Genomic DNA, 24540 nt, shown 5'->3' on the forward strand with positions numbered 1-24540 from the left:
ATATATCTTCGAGAGAACGGCTGGAATGTAGCACATGGATATTAACATGGACGTCGCACAACGTTGCCAGCTACATTTCAACAGCGTTCCCCCCCCCCCCCCCCCCCATTGTTATGAGGGTAAGAGGTAATCATGGACACCTTTACAATAACCTTACCTTCAGGACAAAAATCATGAGAAACAGAATAACAACAACAATAAGGAATGTTGTTATTCATTTTATCTTCAAATATGGGCTTGGATCCTATACATCAATAAAGTTCTCCCAAAGTGTGTCATTATTGTAGTCTATGCCTTTAGACATGGACGATAAAAAACACATATAGTGTGAACATGAAACATGTGTGCCGAGCTCTGTGTCCTCATGAAAAAGCGCATGGCTTTATGTGCCAAAATACTCCTCTTCTCATTCATATTCATTTAGCTCAGAGGGTGTTACCTTGATGGTGTCACACATGCAGGTGCAGTTTACTTTTAAACCAGGGTGGCTTTGAACAGTTTTTAAGTAGATAGAAACTATGTTTGCGTGTGTTTTTGACGCACTTAAACCTCAGAAATCGTTTTAATTCTGATATTTGCATGTCACCTGTTTTACCTTTAATGTTGCCTCTCAGTTGAAGGTTAGGAATGTGTATGTGTTTATTAAATAGCTGTTCACTTATTAAAAACGCAGGTCAGGTTCAGTCTAATTTGAACCCAGATTATAGCACACTGAAACTATCTCATAATGACAGCAAAGCTTTTGCACCAAAGGCTTCACTGTGTGGCCACATGCTTTCTCCCAAACATCAGTATGGACAGCTCAATTATTGCACAAAATGAGGTCAGTGAGAGTATGTCGAGGGGTTTATGCAGGGGTTAGGGCTCCGAACTGCAGAGCAGGATGGGAGGACACTTATGAACGCCTCACATCGCTCCCTTGTGGAGGTGATGGGGTTTCTCTCTGTACACTGAACCGGGGACAGATATAACGGGTTGAGTGCTGAGGTGCTTGCCATTCCGAGTCTTACCAGAGAGGATGTTGGAGCTTACAATTTCTGCAGCACTTTTTCTCGTCACATTTTAATTTAAGTGGCATTTTTTGTTTTTAAAGTGAATACTGTGTTTGTATTTCTTCACAGCTTGCTAATTCTTTGGATTTTGGAGAATTACCTATAGCCAGTCAATTGTAAACTCTCAGATTTTTTTACTCTATTATTGCTATCTAGTAAATCCACATTGAAGATTTTCTGAACTTTAAGGTTACTTTTCTTTTGGCAGAGTGTGCGGAATATTTCAATCTGCAGTTTCTAAAAAGGATGGGAGATTGATTTACAAATCCTTGGTAATCCTTGATGAATATGTGTTAAGACTCATCAAACCTCACCCTGCGTTTTAACACCTGAGCAAGGAAGACTTTTCCACTTAAGACCCTCTAAGTGACTGTTTAAGTTATTGCATGAGTGCAAACCCCTGACGCATCTACAGAGGACAAGACTGCTACAATGGAGAGTATTTCAAATGAAAGTGACTTTTGGCAATTTAACGATTCATTGAGGAACTCAAGTATCGTTAACGGGACCGGTTTGTTGAATAAGACTAACCCTCTGACGCGGGATGAAGAGGTGGCGAAGGTGGAGGTGACTGTGCTCGCCCTGGTGCTGTTTCTGGCGCTGGCGGGGAACCTGTGCGTCCTGCTGGCCATCCACACTACCAAACACAGCCAGTCCCGCATGTATTACTTCATGAAGCACCTGAGCATCGCCGATCTAGTTGTGGCGATATTTCAAGTTCTCCCTCAACTTATCTGGGACATTACATTTCGGTTCTATGGACCGGACGTTTTGTGCAGGTTAGTGAAATACCTACAGGTCGTTGGGATGTTCGCGTCCACTTACATGTTAGTTTTGATGTCCGTAGACAGGTGTTTGGCAATTTGCCAGCCTCTCCGTTCTTTGCACAGGAGAAAAGACCGTTTTTATGTCATTGTTTCCTGGGTCATTAGCTTGATCTTCAGTATCCCGCAGATGTTCATTTTCTCCCTGATCGAGGTTGGCTCGGCTGGATCCGGAGTGTATGACTGCTGGGGCGACTTCGTAAAGCCTTGGGGTGCCAAAGCTTACATCACATGGATCAGCCTCACCATATATATCATCCCGGTGGCAATACTGAGCATTTGCTACGGGTTAATAAGCTTCAAAATATGGCAAAACTTTAAACTGAAAACCAGGCGCGAGCAGTGTATAAGCCTGACGCCCAAATCCTGCAAATGCAACACACTGGCCCGCGTGAGCAGCGTTAAGCTCATTTCCAAGGCGAAGATAACCACCGTGAAAATGACTTTTGTGATCGTTTTGGCTTATATCGTCTGCTGGACACCCTTTTTCTCTGTTCAGATGTGGTCTGCGTGGGATCCAGCTGCGCCCCGTGAGGGTAGGTTGATTTTGAGTGTGTGCCATGCTGCGAGTTATTACGCATTTACAATGATTAAAACCCTAACACAGTATTCATATGTTCAACCCTTTTGCACATTTTCATGGCGATATGGTAATTAATGGATATCCGTGATGCATATCAATATTGCTGTGCGCAACAGAGCTCTTTACGCACGAGGATACCAACGCTTGCGTATCCATGGAACAAACATAGAACACCAAACCCAATCTTTGAGATGTGTGTATTTTGCTTTCCTCATTCATATTAATAAAGCACTATGGTTTAATGGCTGACTCACTGAGAGCCTGGTTCTGCCGTTTTAGTGTCAGGGTAAATAACGCAGCCAGGGTGCGGTGCGGATGGGTGCAGTGCAGGAGGTTTGACACTCAGCCAAACCATACAAATGAAATACATTTTGAACTACTTAACATGTCAGATTTTATAGCAAAGGATTTGGATTTTGTTTAAATAAGGCATTTTAAAGTTTGTAAATGTCAGGGTTTTTAATCAAACACACATCCTGCTTATCCCACAGTTATTATACAGTCCCTGTCCCCTCACCACCAACATTTGAAACAGATCATTATAACACGGGGTCATTTTACATTAGAAATGCATAGCAGGAGCAACATGTCTTATATGTCATAATAAATTATATTTCTCATGATTACAAATAATTGGGTAGGCCCTTTAAAATGCAAAAAGCAGTATGCATTACTTCACGAGTTTCCTTCGACGCTCCTCGACCTGCAGAGACCGACTGAAGGCTAATCATTGATCAAATTATTGTGCGCATACACGCGCCAAAGAGCTCTGTGCCTGCAAGGTACGTTGGAGTGTGTCGTTGACATTTAACCACAATAGGTCACTTAGCAGCCATGTGGTCCCTACATTTATCGACAGGCTGGCACATGGCCACACCCATTTACCAAAAGAAGATTTAATATGCCAATAATCACAAGTTATTTGGACTCTGCCTCTTTTCTCCTTCTATATTTCCATTACATTTCAATATAACTAAATACAAGGCGCCGTTAAAGTAAAAGCCTTGTCAAAGTGTTTAATATTAAATGTGTTTTCATTTGTCTGTATGATCTAAGGGGATTTCTGGGCAGTACAGTTTTTAATATGATATGTCTGCATGTCCTCAAAGACATTACAAACCTTGTATTTTACCAGACAAAATATTTAAAAAGAGAAACATGTTCTACAAATACAGACTTAAATAGGCCTACATATAGGGAATAGGAAGTTTCAGGATGAGTGAAGAGTAAATAGATGTTTGTGTTTCAGGCCTCTGGTCTTTTCTTTGCCTCTGTGGGTTTGTGTTTAAGGCTCCAGCTGAATGGTTCTGTCGCTGTCATCAAGTGGCATTGTTCATTTGAGCTCTTTACACTCTGGGGCTAAACAGTTGCTCTTAGCTGTCACCCAGTTCTCCAACACTGAGGTAAATTGCTATGGCTTTGTTGCTAAACCTCTCAGTGATATTTACAGTGCTGTAAAAACTAGCAGCAAATGTGCTCTGTCCCTTGAATGGAAAAGAAAGTGATGAATTCATTTTCTGTTGCAGAGCATGGCTCAGTGCAGGGCGGAGGCTGATGTCTGATGGCTGTCGTCCACGTGAACACTTCTTCAGAAAGGCCAGAATTTGCTGTGACACGTTGCCAGTGTTTGTGTAAAAAAGATAGGCGGCAGTGTCTCCTGTGTGTGTGCAGATAGAGTGGCCATTAGGTGAGCCCAGACTGCAAAGCTTTGAATCCCTCGCTAAGGGAAAACCCTACCCTGCAAACGTGTTTCAAACATTCACAAATGTTAAAAGGAAACAGTATGAATAAAACATCAGGTTAAGTAAGATTGTGTTGTTGCAATAAATTGCCATTAATGTAGTCATTAAGGTTGTTTGAATGTGTTTTGAATTGTAATGGGGCATCTGGAAACAGTTGTAGTGAAATATTAGCAGCCAGTGAGGAGCGTAAACAGAAAACTAATTGTTAATGTGTAATCTTTGCTAAGTCAACCTGCAGCGATATAGCAAATATTTAAATAGCACCTCAAACAAAGATTATGATAATGCTTAGGTCATTCACTTATAATCCTCCACCATGGAACATATACATAGCATGTTGTTTGCACATTGTGCGAAGCAAAAACATAATTGGATATCTAAAGTTAAATACATTTTCATGGTGCAGAAAAGTACATTATTTCAGCATTTTTGTGAGTTATTGGCAGCATTATACAAATAATTAGAATAGTTTGCTCTGAGATATACTTAATAAAGACATATTTTTATTTTCACCATCAAACAAGCTGACATTTCAATATAAGTGCAAAATTGCTTCTTAAAGGTTGCCGTGTGTTTGAAAGGCAACAGAAAAAGGATGTGTAGGAGCAGTTTATGTACTTATATGCAGACTACCACACTTTCTTCACACTGTTCCCCATTTACCAAAGTAATCATGTGCTCTGCGATGATTGATTTAGTAAACCCTGGTACAGTCAACAACATTATTGTTCAAATGTATAGTTTGACATTTATTAAAATGTGCTTTTTCAGATAGTTAGATAAGAAGCTGGCTTGTTCTCCTTAATTGGCCCAGAAACAGTCCAGCACATAGTTCCACATAAAATGGGAAATACTACATTTTACACCCTAATTTTTGTACATATAAACAAATATTTTAAATGCTTTTATTAGTAAAATATTTGTTTACCTTTGCACAAGGCCTAGATAGCTTTTCCCCAGCTATGCTAAATTATTTCTTGTGGTAGCTTCATTTTTACTTTACAGATGTCCCAGTGGCATCTTGTATATCATCTAATTTGTACAACTTTAGCCACAATTTGATCAGCTTTGAAGCACACACAAGTTTGAAACTCATACAATTTCACATTGAGCCAATAAGTGCATGTTTTAATTAAATGATTGAACAAAGAGCCAAATTGCTTTGTCAAAGTTCCAACAAAACTTCTGTTTTACTGTGAAAGAGCCAGTACTGTCACAGAAGGGACATTTCCATTTTTAGCAACCCACTCATCAATATGATTTTTGGAAATGTTATTGTCCCATCCTTCCAATCTTTTTGACGTCAGTAGCGCCTGTTATTTTACATTGACCGACAGATTACCTCGAGGACAAAAACACCTGAAGGTTTTGCTCTGACTCAGACACGAACACAACCTCCCAAAAATAGTATCGACGTGAACATCTACCCCCCGCTGAGCCTGGTGCCCTCGGGTGCTGACTCAGACTCACGTATTGATCTGTGTTAAGTACTGAATGGACACAAAGCCCAGTGTTCAATGTCCAAGTGTAAATGTCAGTTTGTATACACAGTTTTGTCTTTACTAGCAGCAAGAAAAGCAAAGCAGGGTCTTAGGTACATAAAGCCCTCTGAAAGCAATTTTACTCATAAATATCACTTGATGTTTGAATGGAAATGTGATTACTGCGCTGCATTTACCATCAGGGAACAAGAATTACCACTAAGTTTCCTTGTTAATGACTTGCCGAAGTGTCTTTAGGGGCTGCCCAGTATCAGCTCTGACATTAAGACAGATGTACCACCCAGGGGAGGATAATTCTGCCTTTTCACTTGCTGTGCGAATCATCGCTCTCGTGAAAGACACTGAATGAATTCACTAAAGTCTTTGTCTCGATAGTTCTTTCTATTATTCAAATTGGATCCCTGCTCTGCTCTCATCCACCCCGATAAGAAGTCTTGATAATCAGCAGGTCTTTCACGCCATCTCCAATGAAGCATGGTTCCTCCTCTCTCTCAGCAGCATAGTCTGTAATAGAGCAGGTTAACCCATGGTTACATATGTCTAATAGCAGCTGGTGAAACACCTTTTTTAGCTTGCCATTTTGTAGAATGTTTCATTCATTTGGATTGTATTGCTCAGGTTAAAATATATGTTTAGTATCTAATACATTTTACTGCATTTTCATACATCCAATATATTTAGCACAGTGTCTACCCAAAGTTTTTTTTTTTTAAACCCATGACAAAATAGCTGAAGGGTATTTATATCATCTGCACTGAGTTAAACTCGTGTTTTAGTCTCATAAATCCATCCCCTAATGGCTGATTCTTGTTAATCATGCGTGTGACTTTCGTGCCCTTCCAGAGATAATTTACAGTGACATTTTGTTGGAGCTCAGGGACATTAAACCGTTGTCTTTAGCGACAACATGAGAATAGCAGGAGCACAGATGGATTAACAATCAGTAAGAAGAGGCTAAATACAGGATATGAGCCAAATACATGGATGTGGTGTGATCAACATTTCCATCTCTCGCAGTCTAACCTTGAAAGTGTTTTTGCAGGAATTTGCTTTGTTTAAGAAATGCATTGCTTTCTGGCTTGATTGAACAAATTTCCATTGACATCATCTTGTGTTTATTTCTCACGCTTGAGCTGAAAGTATTATGACACTCCTATGCCTTCTCAATTTCTGATTCCAAAGACTGAGAACTGGTTTTATATTGGCAGATTACGGTATTCATGTTAGCATGAGCTAATGTCAGCCAGCTAAAATGCTGGGCAACATGTGACCTGACATTTTTTCTAGATTAAAAGCAGTACATTAATTAAGGTTTGTATGATTCATCCTAAAGGTGGGCATAGATTTCTGTACCTTAGTTCAAACCAAACCACTCAATAGTTGTCAAGGCTCAGGTGAATGCCACCGTTATTGAAATGTAATCCCTGGGGACCATGGGTTTATGTTTCAAAACAATTAACATAGCAGTTAATATATTGCAATCTGGAAAATAGTATTACACTGATCAACCAACAATGCCTTCTCTACAGCCATGGATCAAAAAGCATCACAATTGAAACTCAATGCTAGCCACTAACACCTTTTTTTTCACAGAGTAAATTAAATTGCAGGGTTTTTTTGTTTTGTCAGTAACTTGTCTCTCCCTAATCTCCTGCAGCCATGCCCTTCATCATCTCCATGCTTCTGGCCAGCCTCAACAGCTGCTGTAACCCCTGGATCTACATGTGCTTCGCCGGGCATCTGTTCCAGGATCTCAGGCAGAACTTCCTGTGCTGTTCCACACGCTACCTCAAGTCCTCCCAGCGTGACTTTGACTGCAGTCACAAGAGCAACTCCTCCACCTTTGTAATTAAGAGCACCAGCAGCCAGAGGAGCATCACACAGACATCCTCCACATAAGCCTGTCTTCCCTTCTCTCTCGAGCCTTCCTCTCAAACACCTGCGTCATATCTAGCAGTTCAACTCATTCAGATACACCTTGCAAGTTCAAGCCCTGAAGGAATTAATTGTTGTATTAACAGTACTTCACAGTGTGAAGTGGAATTGTGAGATAGAAATATGTACAGAAATTGAGTAATGGTGTGATATTTCTTGTTCATAAAGACGTATAAGATAATCACAGACCAAGCTGAGCAATCACTTGACTTTTGTTTTTATATTATTCTTGTTTGAGATGTACAGTAGGCCTATATATGTGTACAGTGAAGAGAAAGTAAAGGCAACGAGAATATTTTTGAAGCACTGTAAACATTATTGATTCAGTTGCAAAGCTTGTGGATCCTGCTGTCTGTGTTATGATGAAATTGACTATCTATTCTAAATATTGTGAACTACTTTGTAACATTTACAGTGTATTGCATACATCTATGCTTACTTACTGTACTTGATATGTTGTTAGATGTGAAATGTCATGTCTTTCCCTGGTAAAAAATAAAATAAAAACCACTTCGAAAATAAATAAAGAGCGAAAGCAGCACACATTTTAGCTTTATTATGTATACCTTGCTGATGCTCATTAGGAGCACCTACTGCCTCTTGAAAGCCTTGGCAATGTTGCTGGAAATGTACTAGAGGGATGATTGTTGACACAGAATCAATAACGTCACTGAGTTCCTGCACAGTTTTGGCAGCACATTGAAACTTCCTGTTTAGCTTCAGCTCAAAATGCATTATTGGGTTGAGATCAGGAGCACGTGTACACCAGGGGCCTGTACTACGAAGCTGGTTCAACCTAACCTGGATATGTTTGAGTTAGCCGGTTGGCCTAATCCAAAACATACGCGCTCTCGCTAAACTGTACTACGACGCGGGTTATCAAGTGGATCGCTCAAGCCAGCCATGTCCTATTAGGTGCGCGTTCACATGAAAGGGGTGGTATTTGGAGCATTCAACCAATCACAAACATGGACAAGCGTACTGACAGCGCAGTGTCATACTTCCTGAATGAAAAGTCAACTATAATATTACATATGAAGAAGTTAAACTTTAAACATCCATGACTTAAACACTTTATTCAGGATAAAAGCCACATAGTTACACCTGCAAGGTGAATATAGCTGGTAAAAGAACAAGTGTTTGAATGCGTACAGTCTTCTTTAAAATGTACAGTACATTAACAGGTTTATGATATCACTGCCCCGTCCAAGACACGAGTGGATCTGACTTTAATTACATTTGACTCAAGTGTTTCGTCAACTGAATATGTTGCTTCAAATAATACTTCTGCATACAGTATGTGACACTGTGAGTGTTGCATGGCCAGATACGGCTCAGCTGACTCAGATAAGGAAATATATGATTATGATGTGATATGCCGCGGACTGTAGGGTGAATTGCCCTAATGTGGGACATTTTTTGCATTTCAGACTTCTGGAATATATTGCGATATGAAGCCAATACAATAAATCCACATCCAGCACCATTCTGAAATCCCCAGGATGTGTCCTAATCAAACCAAAAGAGAAAATGCAGATATTACTCTCATAAAAGTAATGGTAGACATATCAGTACTCTTAGGGCCAAGTTGTCTCAGACAATCTGCTTTTCCTAATGTGGGACAGTTCTGTGCAAAATGTGGGACACTGAAATGTTGAAAAGCCTCAGTCACCTTAATTAATACATTTATTTATTTATTATTGTAATAAAACATCTCAGGTCAGTAACACTCAAAGCTAAATGTGCAATACCATGTTCAGCTATTTTACTATTTATAATGTTATTGTTGTTACAACATTTAGGCTTATAGGTGTGGATGTTAACTTTTTTTTTTTTTGTGAGAATCAAACATCATCAAACAACAATAGATTCTAATAGTTTTCAAAAATCATTGAATTGTATTTCACAGGGAACACATACAACTGCAGGTGTATTTGAAGGCAACATATCAAACATTGAGGCAACACATAAAACCTAAACCTGCGTAAAACAATTGCTTACAACATGCTGCCGTTAATTACAAAGTTAAAATGTTATTAAAATCTAAAATCATTACAATTTATTTCATAGGGAGCACATACAATTGCTGGTGTATTTGAAGGCAACATATCAAACATTGAGGCAACACATAAAACCTATAGGTTACTTACGTAACCCCTACACACAGTAACATGAAGTGAGATGTCTCACTATGGGATGCGCCTCATCGCGGAGCAAACAGAAGCATCAATCTCATTACGCCAATCCTGATTGGCTGGTGATCTTGACGTCAACGTCAGGGGAAATCACCCCCTATAAGTAGCCTGCGCCACGACGCATGCGTCATTCAAAATAAGCACCTCTTCTCGCTTCACCATAGCAAGGAGGGCCGTCTGGTTAGACATCTCACTTCATGTTACTCTGAATACTGGGGTTACGTAAGTAACCTATAGTTCTCATTCATAACACTCCTTTCGATGTCTCACTATGGGATATTGTAGCTCCCGTATTGCCAGACGAGCTTATCTCGAAAATCACCGATCAACCAGAATTTAACAGGAAGAGTCCCGACTCAACAAGGTGCCCAGCACTGCTCGGGCCACGCTTGGAGCGGAGACGTCTAGTCTGTAAAAGCGAACAAAAGCGAGCGGCGAGGACCAGCTCGCCGCTGCACAGATGTCTTGGATGGAAACACCCTTAAACAAAGCCCAGGATGTAGCCAGACCCCGAGTCGAGTGAGCCCGCAAACCCGAAGGTGCTTGCAAATTCTGACTCATATAGGCCAAAGCAATTGCCTCCACAATCCAGTGGGAGAGCCGTTGCTTAGTAACAGGCTTGCCCTTGTGAGGTTTAGCCCAGGACACGAAGAGTTGGTCATTAAGACGAAGCTCCTTTGATCTGTCCATATATGTGTGTAAAGCCCGGACTGGACACAACAGATCCTGCTGCTGTTCCCCGGAGGAAACCAGCAGCGGAGGAAATGCCTCAATGTCAATTGGGGTACACGAACCAACCACCTTTGGTGTAAAGGCAGGGTTGGGCTTCAACAACACTCTCGTTTGCCCTGGGGCGAACTGAGTGCATGAGGGATGTACAAACAGTGCATGAATATCGCTGACCCGCTTGGCGGTTGCCAGGGCCAGTATCAGCACTGTCTTGAGTGACAGATGTTTCATGTCAGCTCCTTCCAGGGGTTCAAATGGGGTCATTTTGAGCCCATTTAAAACCACTGCCAGGTCCCATAAGGGCTCCAGCGACCTGGAAACAGGGAGGAGCCTGCGCGCTCCCTTCATAAAACGGCAAACCAAAGGATGTTGGCTAGCCGTCTTACCCTCAAAGCCCACATGGCATGCAGCAATAGCAGCCAGGTACACCTTGATTGTGGAGAAAGCTCTGTGTTTATCGATCAAGTCCTGTAGGAATGATAAAATCACCCCGACAGGACATTGAAAAGAGATGTATCCTTCTTGAAGGCACCACTCCTCAAACACCCTCCACTTACAGTCGTAAAGAGACCTGGTGGAGGAAGCTCTCGCACTCTGAATAGTGTTTATCACCTTCTGAGGGAGTCCCACTGTATTCAGATTGTACCACTCACGGGTCAGGCCCATAGTGCCCCGTGTTCTGGGTGTGGGTGAAGGATCGCCCCCCCCGCCTGAGACAATCTGCAAGTGCATTGTGTGTAATACAACTGTGATTTTTATTAAATTAGTTAGTTTTTAAGGAAGGCCAGAGCTTCAGCTGTGTCCAATAGATTGTTCCCTTTTCGTTAACGTTTTTTAAAAGAACATTATATTCTGATTTGATCATGTCCCCTTTATTGTATTACGGAGAGCAATGGGAGCATCCATTCCCATTGGATAACGGAGAATTGTACACCCGGATGTAAGTATTCCTCTTACTGTCGATTGATTTTACAGTGATATCTGCACTACTCATCGACTAATAAACACCAGATTATCCTTGTTAATTACACAACATTGATTGGTTTAAATTGTGTGCAATGCTTTTGTATTTTTCCCCTTCGATTCGGAGAAACAAATATTTTTTCTGAGTAAAGGATGGCAGAAGACACTACACTACCCAGAATCCCCAGCTATCGTTTGGACTACACCATGTGCTCTGTTTGACAAACCCCGTGATCGTCCTCAAACTCTGTGATTGGAGAGTGTGCTCCGAGGGTTAAGCCGATTCTCGAACAGCACTTGAAATGGGATGGAACCACGGCAGACTGTCCAAAACTGGATTTGAACGGGTCCACCGCGTCCCCCCCTCCCCCACCCCGTCCCCAGAACTACACATGCTGGCTATTCTGTTTCGCAACATGTTCCCTATGGCACGTCTCTACTGGGAGTTGTAGTTTTAAAAGACGTTTTTGTATTTCCCATAATAAGAAGTTGCCAGTATTAAACTGTGTACATCCCTGGAGGTTTAGGGGATAGGAAACACTCACATTTAAAACATATAATTAATAAATGGGTGAAAATTGCTTGTGCCCATAATGGGCAGTATTAATATATATACACACATGCCAGCTAAGGTCAGAAGAGCTTTATTTAACAGCTGGTCTTATGTTTGTGACCCCTCCTGTTGTTCATTGATAACATTACATTACATTACATTAATTGATAAGCCTGAAACATGCACTTGTCAAGGTTCAGAGGCACATTTTGCAAATATGGCAGTAGCCATCGATCAGCTTAAGATAAGATATACTTTATTGATCCCAAGTTGGAACATTTGCGTTACATCAGCATGTGTAACAGTTAAATATGCAGTGGTGTTTATTTGAAAATCATTTAGTATAATCACACAAATTCTGTGTTTTATATTCAACAATTCTGTGTTCTTTATTTATTGATTGTTCAATAACTGACAAGGCCGGAGATGAAATATCTACATACATCGTATAAGAGTATAATACATTATGTATAATATCAGTTAAAATAAGTGCTTCAACATAGTTAACATTGCTGGAGGTATGCACAAATATTGATAGATGTCTTGTAATGCACTATTGAGGAACCTGCAACCCAAGTTTTTCATCCAGTGCAGAACTACACCATAGTCGTGTAGGCCTATATGATATGTCAATAAACCTTAGAAAATCTTGAAATCTTGAAAGGGATGTGCAAAATAGTCATTATATACAGTCTTTAATTAACTATTAGTAGAGAATAACGAGTAATGAATATACTTTATAGGGATCCTATTAATATCTAATAATAGAAATAATGAAATTCAATAACATGCTTTAACCACTAGGTGTCCCTTTATATCAGCTGTGCAACTTTATGGTCTAAATACAGCCTATCTACCAATTGGATCAAATATAAAAGTCAGCCGAATTAGTGTTGATACTGCAAGGAGACGTATTGTGTGAAAAGAAATGTAAGATGTTGTTTAATGGCTGATATATTTATGATCCACGTCACCTTTTCAGTTCCTCGTGTTTGTCTAGAAGTCTTCTCATCAGGGCTACTACGGCAGATATGTAATATTTAATGCAGCCAAACCGTGTATTGCAATGCCGTTATGTGATGACTTTCAAAGAAAAAATCAAGCACACTCGGAATAAAGTATTATTATTTTTTTTTTTTAAAGTTTTCGGTCTGTTTCCGGTATTTCAATCAGGAGAGACGTGATGTATGAAATACATGTTTATTATCGGTCACATTATATAAATGAAACATAATGATGACAGTTTATAACAAGTGAATGAAATGTGTTTTGGCGACTAGGCCCAGGTTTTGTAGGACATCATTCGGGAAGGGAAAGAACCGTTTCCGATGAACCCCCCGAGCCTCTCCATCCCGTCACAGTCTAGGGAGGAGGCACCCTGGATTGGGACCTTGTTGCTGAAGGGCCGGTCTCTCCACGAGACCGACACTTCATCCAACATTCCCGGGAAGACCGGGAGGAGTTGCCTCTTTTTGCCCGCTGCTTGGGGAAGGTGTTTCCCCTCGTAGCGGGACCTGGAGTTCTCAGGCCACAGAACGTTGTGTCTGACCGCAGCGCGTTTGCACACGGCCTGCAGGTCCATGCTCAGACCGGGCGAAGCTGGTGTGCTATCGCCCGGGAGAGCAGCCCTCGCTCTAGGCTTTGCAGCCTGGGCCGATGACATGAAGGTGTCCTCTTCTTGTTCATCCGACTCGGACAGGAGGAACGCCAGGGCGTCCTCCTCTTCGTCCTCCTCGTAGTCCAGCTCGAGGACATCCTCCGCGGGTGAGACCATGGTGAGGTCTAACCGGGAGCCCCAGCTTGGTAAAGCGCGGGAATCCGTTCCCGCGTGTCTTGTCGTCACCGGGTCCCGGCCTGCCAGGGTGCGGGATTCCGGTTCTGTGGCCATAGCGGCTAATGAGCCCCAGACCGACACGGAGAGGGGTTCACTCTCTGTGGCGGACGCCCCCGTGTCTTGACTGCCGGTCGGCAGGTCCATGGACATGGGGGGGTCCTGTTCCGACAGGCTAGCTTGTCTTGCAAACCGTCGGCGGAGGCTCTTAACGGTGAAGCGGACACAATGTCCGCATGAGCCGGGGTTGTCGATCGCGCCTCGGGCGTGTTCCAGCCCGAGGCAGGACAAACAGACCTGGTGTGTGTCTGTGCCCGAGATTTTCAACCCGCAGCCGCAGAGTCGAGCCACCGAGTCCCTGACTCCTCTGGTGTGAGGGAGAGGGGCGTCCATCCTGGTCGCCTCGTGGCGTGGAGAGGGCCCGCTCTCGACAGGTGGGACGGGAGAAAAAGGTATTACCCCCTTGTCCTTAATCCGGAGAAAAAGGACGGTGTGGGTCTTTTATTCCCGGAGAATACTGACTGGTGTGGCAGTATGCTCCTTTTTAATCCTTTTCCTCTCCGTGGAGAAGAGAAAAGAAAAAACGTCCTCGTTACCGTGGTGTCGGTAGAGAGGGAGCGAGCTAGCAACAGGTGTGCTGCTAGCTTAAAAAAATCGGACCTACCTTACTTTCTCGAGTAAGAGAAAGGCGAGTTCGATTTTAAATACTAACAGCGTTAGTACTACCGTCTTCCTGCGAAGCAGAAGGAGTAGCTGGCAAGCGCCCGTCGACCGACATGGGTATTTGGGTTCAGTCTGTGGACAGTGAAGCTTGCCCGGCTACTGTAGAGATGTGCTCTGAAGCGAGAAGAGGTGTTTGAATGACGCATGCGTTGTGGCGCAAGCTACTTATAGGGGGTGATTTACCCTGACGCTGACGTCAAGATCACCAGACAATCAGGATTGGCGTAATGAGATTGATGCTTCTGTTTGCTCCGCGATGAGGCGCATCCCATAGTGAGACATCGAACGGAGTGTTATGAATGAGAACTAAACCTGCGTAAAACAATTAATTACAACATGCTGCTGCATGCTAAAAGTTCAAATGTTATTGAAATCTAAAATCATTAGGACATGGAGTGGATTTAGGAGCGGTCCAGGCCCTGGCCAACAGCCTCAGCTGAGGAACCCCACCATCCTCAATGATCTGTCGATATTCTTCTATGGCTGCCCTCATCCTGTCCTCCCTCCACTGATTCAGTTTCCGTCCCTGACCTTCAATTTCCTCCATTATTCTTTGCCTGCTTTGCCTTTTTCTGTGACTGTGATTCTCTCCCTGTCTTATTTCTCTCCTTTGTCATTGTGATCTAAAATGCATTCAATTCATCATTAATATGCATAGAATAAAACGTGTGTTGGAAGGATTTATTAAATTACTATGAATATTTGGGCTTAAATTCATTGCCATCTTCTAAACTCAGACATGTATCCCTAACATTCTCCTTGACTTTGTCATACCATTTTAACAGACCCCCAATTATTTAATATAATTTGCCCATCACCTTAAATATCTAAAATAATGCATTAGAAGACTAAAACCCTGTAAATAACCATTGCTCTTGCACAATCCATGCCCCTCCACACATTGTAGCCTAACTGAAGAACTGTCCACAGCATTAGAACAAGTGTTTGAATGCGTACATTAACAGGTTTATGATATCACTTCCCCTGTCCAAGACACGAGTGGATCTGACTTTAATTACATTTGTAGTGTTTCGTCAACTTAATGTGTTGCTTAAAATAATACTTCTGCATGTGACACTGTGAGTGTTGCATGGCCAGATACGGCTCAGCTGACTCAGATAAGGAAATATATGATTATGATGTGATATTCCGCGGACTGTAGGGCGAATTGCCCTAATCTAGGACATGTTTTGCATTTCAGACTTCTGGAATATATTGCGATATGAAGCCAATACAATAAATCCACATCCAGCACTATTCTGAAATCCCCAGGATGTGTCCTAATCAAACCAAAAGAGAAAATGCAGATATTACTCTCATAAAAGTAATGGTACACATATCAGTACTCTTAGTGCCAAGTTGTCTCAGACAATCTGCTTTTCCTAATGTGGGACAGTTCTGTGCAAAATGTGGGACACTGAAATGTTGAAAAGCCTCAGTCACTTTAATTAATACATTTATTTATTTATTATTGTAATAAAACATCTCAGGTCAGTAACACTCAAAGCTAAATGTGGAATACCATGTTCAGCTATTTTACTATTTATAATGTTATTGTTGTTACAACATTTAGGCTTATAGGTGTGGATGTTAACTTTTTTGTTGTAGTGAGAATCAAACATCATCAAACAACAATAGATTCTAATAGTTTTCAAAAATCATTGAATTGTATTTCACAGGGAACACATACAACTGCAGGTGTATTTGAAGGCAACATATCAAACATTGAGGCAACACATAAAACCTAAACCTGCGTAAAACAATTGCTTACAACATGCTGCCGTTAATTACAAAGTTAAAATGTTATTAAAATCTAAAATCATTACCATTTATTTCATAGGGAGCACATACAATTGCTGGTGTATTTGAAGGCAACATATCAAACATTGAGGCAACACATAAAACCTAAACCTGCGTAAAACAATTGCTTACAACATGCTGCTGTTAATTACAAAAGTTAAAATGTTATTGAAATCTAAAATCATTAGGACATGGAGTGGATTTAGGAGCGGTCCAGGCCCTGGCCAACAGCCTCAGCTGAGGAACCCCACCATCCTCAATGATCTGTCGATATTCTTCTCTGGCTGCCCTCATCCTGTCCTCCCTCCACTGATTCAGTTTCCGTCCCTGACCTTCAATTTCCTCCATTATTCTTTGCCTGCTTTGCCTTTTTCTGTGACTGTGATTCTCTCCCTGTCTTATTTCTCTCCTTTGTGATTGTGATCTAAAATGCATTCAATTCATCATTAATATGCATAGAATAAAACGTGTGTTGGAAGGATTTATTAAATTACTATGAATATTTGGGCTTAAATTCATTGCCATCTTCTAAACTCAGACATGTATCCCTAACATTCTCCCTGACTTTGTCATACCATTTTAACAGACCCCCAATTATTTAATATAATTTGCCCATCATCTTAAATATCTAAAAGAATGCATTAGAAGACTAAAACCCTGTAAATAACCATTGCTCTTGCACAATCCATGCCCCTCCACACATTGTGGCCTTGTTGTTTTGTGTCAGTTTTACGTCGCCCCCTCCATTAAAAATGTTCATAATTTTTCCACACTGTTTCTCATCATGAAATTAATATCTATGTACTATTCTTGCACTGATTACCGTTTTCATACATTATATATCTTAGCATATTCATACACACTGTTCATACTGCTCACAGGCTGCTGTGTATATGCATACCCCTCACTGTTTATTCATCATTCAATTCATTCTATTTATTCTGTAGATTGTGTAGACCTACATTACTTTTCACTTTACTGCTTTCTGCACTCCTGGTTAGAAGCTAAACTGCATTTCGTTGTCTCAGTACCTGTAATATGTGCAATAACAATAAAGTTGAATCTAATCTTGAGCAGGAACAAATGTATTTACTTAGTACATATCTGACATTAACGATTAAACACATGTGTGCATTCTTTATAAATGCAAACCGAGTCAAGCTTACTCCGGAGGTGGCGGTATGCACCTTAAAGTTGTTTGCAATCCGCCAAAAAACCGAGAGAAGAAGGCGAAGAAGAAGAAGCCGACTCGGAGCTGTCCGACTTCAGGCGAGCTTTTTGAGTTCTCATTCATAACACTCCGTTCGATGTCTCACGATGGCATGCGCCTCATCGCAGAGCAAACAGAAGCATCAATCTCATTACGCCAATCCTGATTGGCTGGTGATCTTGACGTCAACGTCAGGGGAAATCACCCCCTATAAGTAGCCTGCGCCACGACGCATGCGTAATTCAAACACCTCTTCTCGCTTCAGAGCACATCTCTAATAGTAGCCGGGCTAGCTTAACAGTCCACAGACTGAACCAAAAGCTAATTTTGGTCGACGGGCGTTAGCCGGCTACCCTATTCTGCCTCGCAGAAGAGTATGGTACTAACACACCAGTTAGTATTATAGTCAACCTCGCCGTTCTTCCTCTGGAATTAAGGTAAGGTTTTGACTTTCAAGTTAGCAACACACCCGTTGCTAGCTTGTGTTTTTTCCCTCACTGCCGACACCACGGTAGCGAGGACGCTTTTTTTCTTTTCTCTTCTCACGGAGGAGAAAAGGATTACAAGAATATTACCACACCAGGTAATATACTTTGAGAAAAAAGACCCACACTGTCCGTTTTTCTCCGGATTAAAGACAGATTGGTAACACTTTTTTTCTCGACGTACCTGTTACGAGCGGGCCCTCTCCACGCCTCGCGGCGAACGAGATGGACGCCTCTCTCCCTCACACCAGAGAAGTCAGGAACTCGGAGGCTCGGCGCTGCGGCTGTGGGTTGAAAGTGTCAGGCACAGACTCACACCAGATCTGTTCGTCCTGCCTCGGGCTGGAACACGCCCAGGAGGCCATTGACAACCCCGGCTCGTGCGGACATTGTGCCCGCCTCATCGTGAAGAGCCTCCACCGAAGGTTAGCGCAACAAGTTAACCTGTCGGGACGGGACCCCCTCATGTGCACTGGTTTGCTGGCCGGCAATCAAGACACGGGGGCGTCCGCCGCAGAGATGGAGCCCCTCACTGGGTCGGTCTGGGGCTCATCGACAGCGGCACCCGCAGAACCGGAATCGGCCCCACGCTTTACCAAGCTGGGGCTCCCGGCTGGACCTCACCATGGTTTCACCCGCGGAAGATGTCCTAGAGTTAGACTACATGGAGGACGAAGAGGATACCTCTGAGTTCCTCCTGTCTGACTCGGATGAGCAGGAAGACGACATCTTCATGTCATCGGCTCAGGCTGCAAAGCCGGGAGCGATGGCTGCTCTCCCGGGCGATAGCACACCAGCTTCGCCCTGTCTAAGCATGGACCTGCAGGCCGTGTGTCAGCGCGCCGCGTCCAGGCTAGACATCCCGTGACCCGAAATGGCCAAGGAGACCTCCAGGTCCTGTTACGAGGGGAAACATTTTTCCCAAACAACGAGGACGAAGAGGCAATAAACCATTTTCCGCTGACGCATCCAGGCTTCGGCCAAGGGCGCAGCTCAAAAAAATGAAAAGAAAAACAATAAACAGTCCGTTAACTATAAATCCCCTTCTGAGAGCAGCTACAGCCTCTCTCAAAAGGCGGATAATAAACGGGTCTGTGAAGGCACCACCGCCACGCGCATGCGCAGTGCCGGTTGGGGCTTTAAGGGCACTACCATCACGCGCATGCGCAGTGCCGGCTGGGGTCGTGAAGGCTCCACCGTCACGCGCATGCACAGTGCCGGCTAGAGCTGTAAAGGACAGCCCGCCAATCCTTCCCCTTTTGAGAGCAGCTACGGCACCTCTCAAAAGGCGGGTTATTGACGGGTCCGTGAAGCCACCGCCACACGCATGCGCAGTGCCGGCTGGGGCTTTAAGGGCACCACCGGCACGCGCAGGCGCAGTGCCGGCTGGAGCCGTAAGCGTGACATCTCAGCTGGCTCTAAGGAGCATACAGCAGGAGATACTCACTCAAAACAGTTATACTTTTCAGATTACGGGGGAAAATGTCCTCGTAAAGCACCCACTCAACATGGGCCTCATAATAAAACTACGCCCACGGCGTAAGGAGAGTTTTGGTTATTATGTAATGCGTAGTGGCACTACACCCGACTTTTCTAGTGCGGGACGCGCTTACGGGTGCTTTCCTTTCACGGAAGGTGGTCACCACGGACGCAGATCAGACAGGCTGATAGGGGATTTACGAAGGTCGCACGGTGAGAGGTCCCTAGAGCAGAGACCTCTAGCGGGCACACGTAAACTACCCGGAGCTTTTAGCGGTGTTCCCCACCCTAAAACGCGTCCTGCCTTCTCTCAGAGGACACCATGTCCTCGTGAGGACAGACAACACGATATCGTGTATGAACCGCCAGGGGAGGTTGCGTTGTCTCCAGTCACACACACTGGCACACAAACTGATCCCTTGGAGCGGCAGACGTCTCCTCTCTCTGAGAGCGACACAGGTACCGGGAGTTATGCACCTAGGGACAGAATTACTGTCCAGAGGTGCACCACTCTATGCAGACTGGACTCCTCATCCAAGGATCGGGAGTCCGCTGTGGGTGCATTACGGCGGAGCCGCGTTAAGTCTGTTCGCAAAAGGAGAAAATGCTCAATGACAGCTGTTCTCTTTAATGCACGATTTAAACGCACTGTTAGGCGGGGACACACTCGTACACGATCGACCTCCGGGTCCTCTGTACGCGTTCCCACCCCTGGCTCTGTTACCCCTAACTCTGGCCAGAGTGAAGGAGCAACACACTTACTCTGATGTTTCCGCCCTAGCCCGCAATGTACGGGCTGGCGGAGATATATCAGCTGTTGTGCGGGCAGCCATGGCATCCCCCACCACGCAGGGACAGATTGTCTCAGGGGGGGGGGGGGGGGGGCGATCCTTTACCCACGCCCAGAGCGCGGAGCACTATGGGCCTGACCCGTGAGTGGTACAATCTGAATACAGTGGGACTCCCTCAGAAGGTGATAAATACTATTCAGAGTGCGAGAGCTTCCTCCACCAGGTCTCTTTACGACTGTAAGTGGAGGGTGTTTGTGGAGTGGTGCCTTCAAGAAGGACACATCTCTTTTCAATGTCCTGTCGGGGTGATTTTATCATTTCTACAGGACTTGATCGAAAAACACAGAGCTTTCTCCACAATCAAGGTGTACCTGGCTGCTATTGCTGCATGCCATGTGGGCTTTGAGGGTAAGACGGCTAGCCAACATCCTTTGGTTTGCCGTTTTATGAAGGGAGCGCGCAGGCTCCTTCCTGTCTCCAGGTCGCTGGAGCCCTTATGGGACCTGGCAGTGGTTTCAAATGGGCTCAAAATGACCCCATTTGAAACCCCTGGAAGGAGCTGACATGAAACATCTGTCACTCAAGACAGTGCTGTTACTGGCCCTGGCATCCGCCAAGCGGGTCAGCGATATCCATGCACTGTCTGTACATCCCTCATGCACTCAGTTCGCCCCAGGGCAAACGAGAGTGTTGTTGAAACCCAACCCTGCCTTTACACCAAAGGTGGTTGGTTCGTGTACCCCAATTGACATTGAGGCATTTCCTCCGCAGCTGGTTTCCTCCGGGGAACAGCAGCAGGATCTGTTGTGTCCAGTCCGGGCTTTACACACATATATGGACAGATCAAAAGAGCTTCGTCTTAATGACCAACTCTTCGTGTCCTGGGCTAAACCTCACAAGGGTAAGCCTGTTACTAAACAACTGCTCTCCCACTGGATCGTGGAGGCGATTGCTTTGGCCTATGCCAGTCAGAATCTGCAAGCACCTTCGGGTCTGCGGGCTCACTCGACTCGGGGCCTGGCTACATCCTGAGCTTTGTTCAAGGGTGTTTCCATCCAAGACATCTGTGCAGCGGCAAGCTGGTCTTCGCCGCTCACTTTTGTCCGCTTTTACAGGCTAGACGTCTCCGCTCCAAGCGTGGCCCGAGCAGTGCTGGGCACCTTGTTGAGTCGGGACTCCACCTGTTAAATTCTGGTTGATCGGTGATCTTTGAGGTAAGCTCGTCTGGCAATACGGGAGCTACAATATCCCATAGTGAGACATCGAACGGAGTGTTATGAATGAGAACTATAGGTTACTTACGTAACCCCAGTACTCAGAGTAACATGAAGTGAGATGTCTCACCAGACGGCCCTCCTTGCTATGGTGAAGCGAGAAGAGGTGCTTATTTTGAATGACGCATGCGTCGTGGCGCAGGCTACTTATAGGGGGTGATTTCCCCTGACGTTGACGTCAAGATCACCAGCCAATCAGGATTGGCGTATTGAGATTGATGCTTCTGTTTGCTTTGCGATGAGGCGCATCCCATAGTGAGACATCTCACTTCATGTTACTCTGAGATCTGGGGTTACGTAAGTAACCTATAGATCTCCCCCGGCTGCGATCGGCTACTTTCGAGGCGAGCCGCAATGCGTCTCAAACAAGCCTACTGTCACCATGGATGTATAATAAGAACTGGATACAGCGTGGGAGGCGGGGCCTCATTAATTCCTATGAGAGTTGCTCATTAGCGCATGATGATAAAATGGCCCAACTTTTGAGAGAGCGAAATGTCACAGATTACCCGGCATGCCTGAGAAGTACCCGTATGTGTGCTCATAGTGCATGCGCAACTTTAACCAAAATGCTCGTTCACATCGTTCACATCAAGCACGTCAATTTGCGTACACGTAACAGCACTGCACGTTCATGACCGCATGGTAATGATTTGTTATTATGATGGATTTGATATTAACGAGGCGGCAGTTAGCAGTTAGCGGCTAGCTAGTCATTATGCTATATATATATATATATATACTTATAATAAGTAATATTAACTTTATTTAATACAACATTTACGTGCCCTCATTGGTCATGTGCGCGTTCGTGTGTGTTGGAGGAGGGGCTCTATAAGGAAGTGGCAGATTTTCTCCGGTTGTGTATTTTCAAATTCTAGCGATCTCGAGCCGGTTTCTCAAACTTACCTACCCCACCTTTAACAGTGTTCAGGGAGCGCAAGTCAATGGGGACTCCCTGTTAGTTAGCCAAGGGATCCTGGTGTGTGAGGTGCTCCGCGGATAGACAGGTATTTTCTGTGTTAGAGTTGTACTCGCTACAGAGTGTACTTTGAGGGTTTTTGACTCTGCTGACCGTTTACATGCATAAAAAACTTCATACAACCTTTCAACCCTGGAAAAGCATGACATGGGCCATTTAAGTAAATCATGTTTGGTTAGCTGCTGGGTATTTAACTGCAGTACACTGTATCAGTGCTTTGATTTTATAATTGTATTGTTTACATTTTAGAGCTTATCAATAAACTAAAATAGAAATTATTTAAAAAAATGTAAGTAATATTTAAGGGGGGTTTATCCTAAGAATGTGACTTTCCCCAAGATAATTAAGCACAAGAGGAGAGTCTTGTTTGAGAAGAGATTATGTCTGTAAAGAAATGGGGCGAAGCCTGCGAGCTAGTTCAGGCAGTCAACTCGACTATGTACTTACTTCCGGGTGTAAAATTCTCCGTTATCCAATGGGAATGGACGCTCGTAATACAATACAGGGGACATGATCATTATATTTTAAATAACGTTAACTAAAGGGAACAATCTATTTGACACAGGTGAAGCTCTGGCCTTCCTTAAAAACTAACTAATTTAATAAAAATCACAGTTGCATTACACACAATGCACTGTTTTTTGAGAACACAAATTCGTAACTAATGTAATTTTTACATTCTGACGAAAAATAAAAATAATTATGAATACAAATAAAATAAAAGAAGCCTCCCGTGAGTTACTACAAGCTATAAAGTAGATTTAAAAAACGTTGTATAGAATAAAAGCTCACTGCGGGACGTTGTAGAAATGCGTGTGTGCACCACGACAAAGGAGCCTCATTCACTTTACATTGGGGTTGTTTGCGTGGTGCCGACACGTAAATGTAACAAAGTTCGTGACTCCACCACGCATTGTGGTGTTAAGGAGTCGTGGTGGAGTCACGTATTCTGGTGAGATCAGGTTGCAACCTCACTTATGCTGCATTCATACATAATGCCCCTTGCCATTCTACAACCAACCAAACAGAGTCTCCTTAATATGCCGCTCTATTTAACCTGCCAGATATCTCTCTATGCATTGCTTGCTGCTGCTACTTCCACGTCGCTGCTGCTTGCCTGCCCCACCACCAGCCTTCCACCTGTAGGCTCAGGGCAGTGGCGTGCACAGACATTTATAGGGGCAGGTGCTCAAGAGAAAAAAAGGGCACCTTCTGAGTCCGGATTTTGTTAGTTTCTTTTCGGTTTTTGGTTACTTTATTTCGGTTTTAGGGTTAGGTTAGGGTTATGTTATTTAATTCTTATTTTTGCCTGATTTTACTGATTTATTATCAACATTTTTATTATTTTAACATTTATTTTTATTATTCTAAATGACTTAGGGGGGTCCAATCTGAAGCTAGGGGGGGACGAACAGAACACAGAACAGCTCGCGACCGCAGATTATTTCGGCGATTAGATAAAATGTAAATTATATTTACGCAACTTTAGTTACATTTCCATGACTTTGGGAAACATATTGTTTTCCATAACTTTTCCAGGGCCTGGAATTTGCATTTTGAATTTCCATGACTTTTCCAGGTTTTCAATGACCGTACGAACCCTGTATAGTTTAGTTTGGCATCTGATTTAGGGGATTAAACAATACACTTGTTGTATTTGTTACCTGGTGATTACTTACTTGGTCGTCACGAGGGCACTTTTAATCGTGCTGCTGCCTGCACCACACACCCGCCGTGGCCTGTCTGACTGAGTGACTGACTGTCAGCTATGCGCGCTGCGCGTTCACGTTGAGAGCATGGAAGGGAGGGGCTGCAGCCAGGGCATGTACGGGAGTGCCGCGGGGCACGTGTGGGGATGTCTGACAAAATTACAACGTGCATTTGGGG

At 43.6% G+C, this 24540-nt stretch overlaps 1 protein-coding gene across 1 annotated transcript; it reads left to right on the forward strand.

Annotated features, from left to right (window-relative positions):
• Positions 1 to 1067: 1067 nt before the first annotated feature.
• Positions 1068 to 8117, forward strand: oxtra (oxytocin receptor a). Its single transcript, XM_034083471.1, has 2 exons — positions 1068 to 2412; positions 7361 to 8117. Exons 1-2 carry the CDS (start codon positions 1485 to 1487, stop codon positions 7600 to 7602), a joined length of 1170 nt encoding a protein of 389 aa, XP_033939362.1. The 5' UTR covers positions 1068 to 1484; the 3' UTR covers positions 7603 to 8117.
• The last annotated feature ends 16423 nt before the right edge of the window (positions 8118 to 24540 follow it).

Source organism: Pseudochaenichthys georgianus, chromosome 5, assembly GCF_902827115.2.
Source record: "Pseudochaenichthys georgianus chromosome 5, fPseGeo1.2, whole genome shotgun sequence".
NCBI lineage: Eukaryota > Metazoa > Chordata > Actinopteri > Perciformes > Channichthyidae > Pseudochaenichthys > Pseudochaenichthys georgianus.

Coding starts and splice junctions, on each gene's coding strand:
- oxtra (XM_034083471.1), top strand. CDS start 1,485: ATGGAGAGTATTTCAAATGAAAGTGACTTTTGGCAATTTAACGATTCA. Junction 2,413..7,360: donor TCCAGCTGCGCCCCGTGAGG/GTAGGTTGATTT, acceptor AATCTCCTGCAG/CCATGCCCTTCATCATCTCC.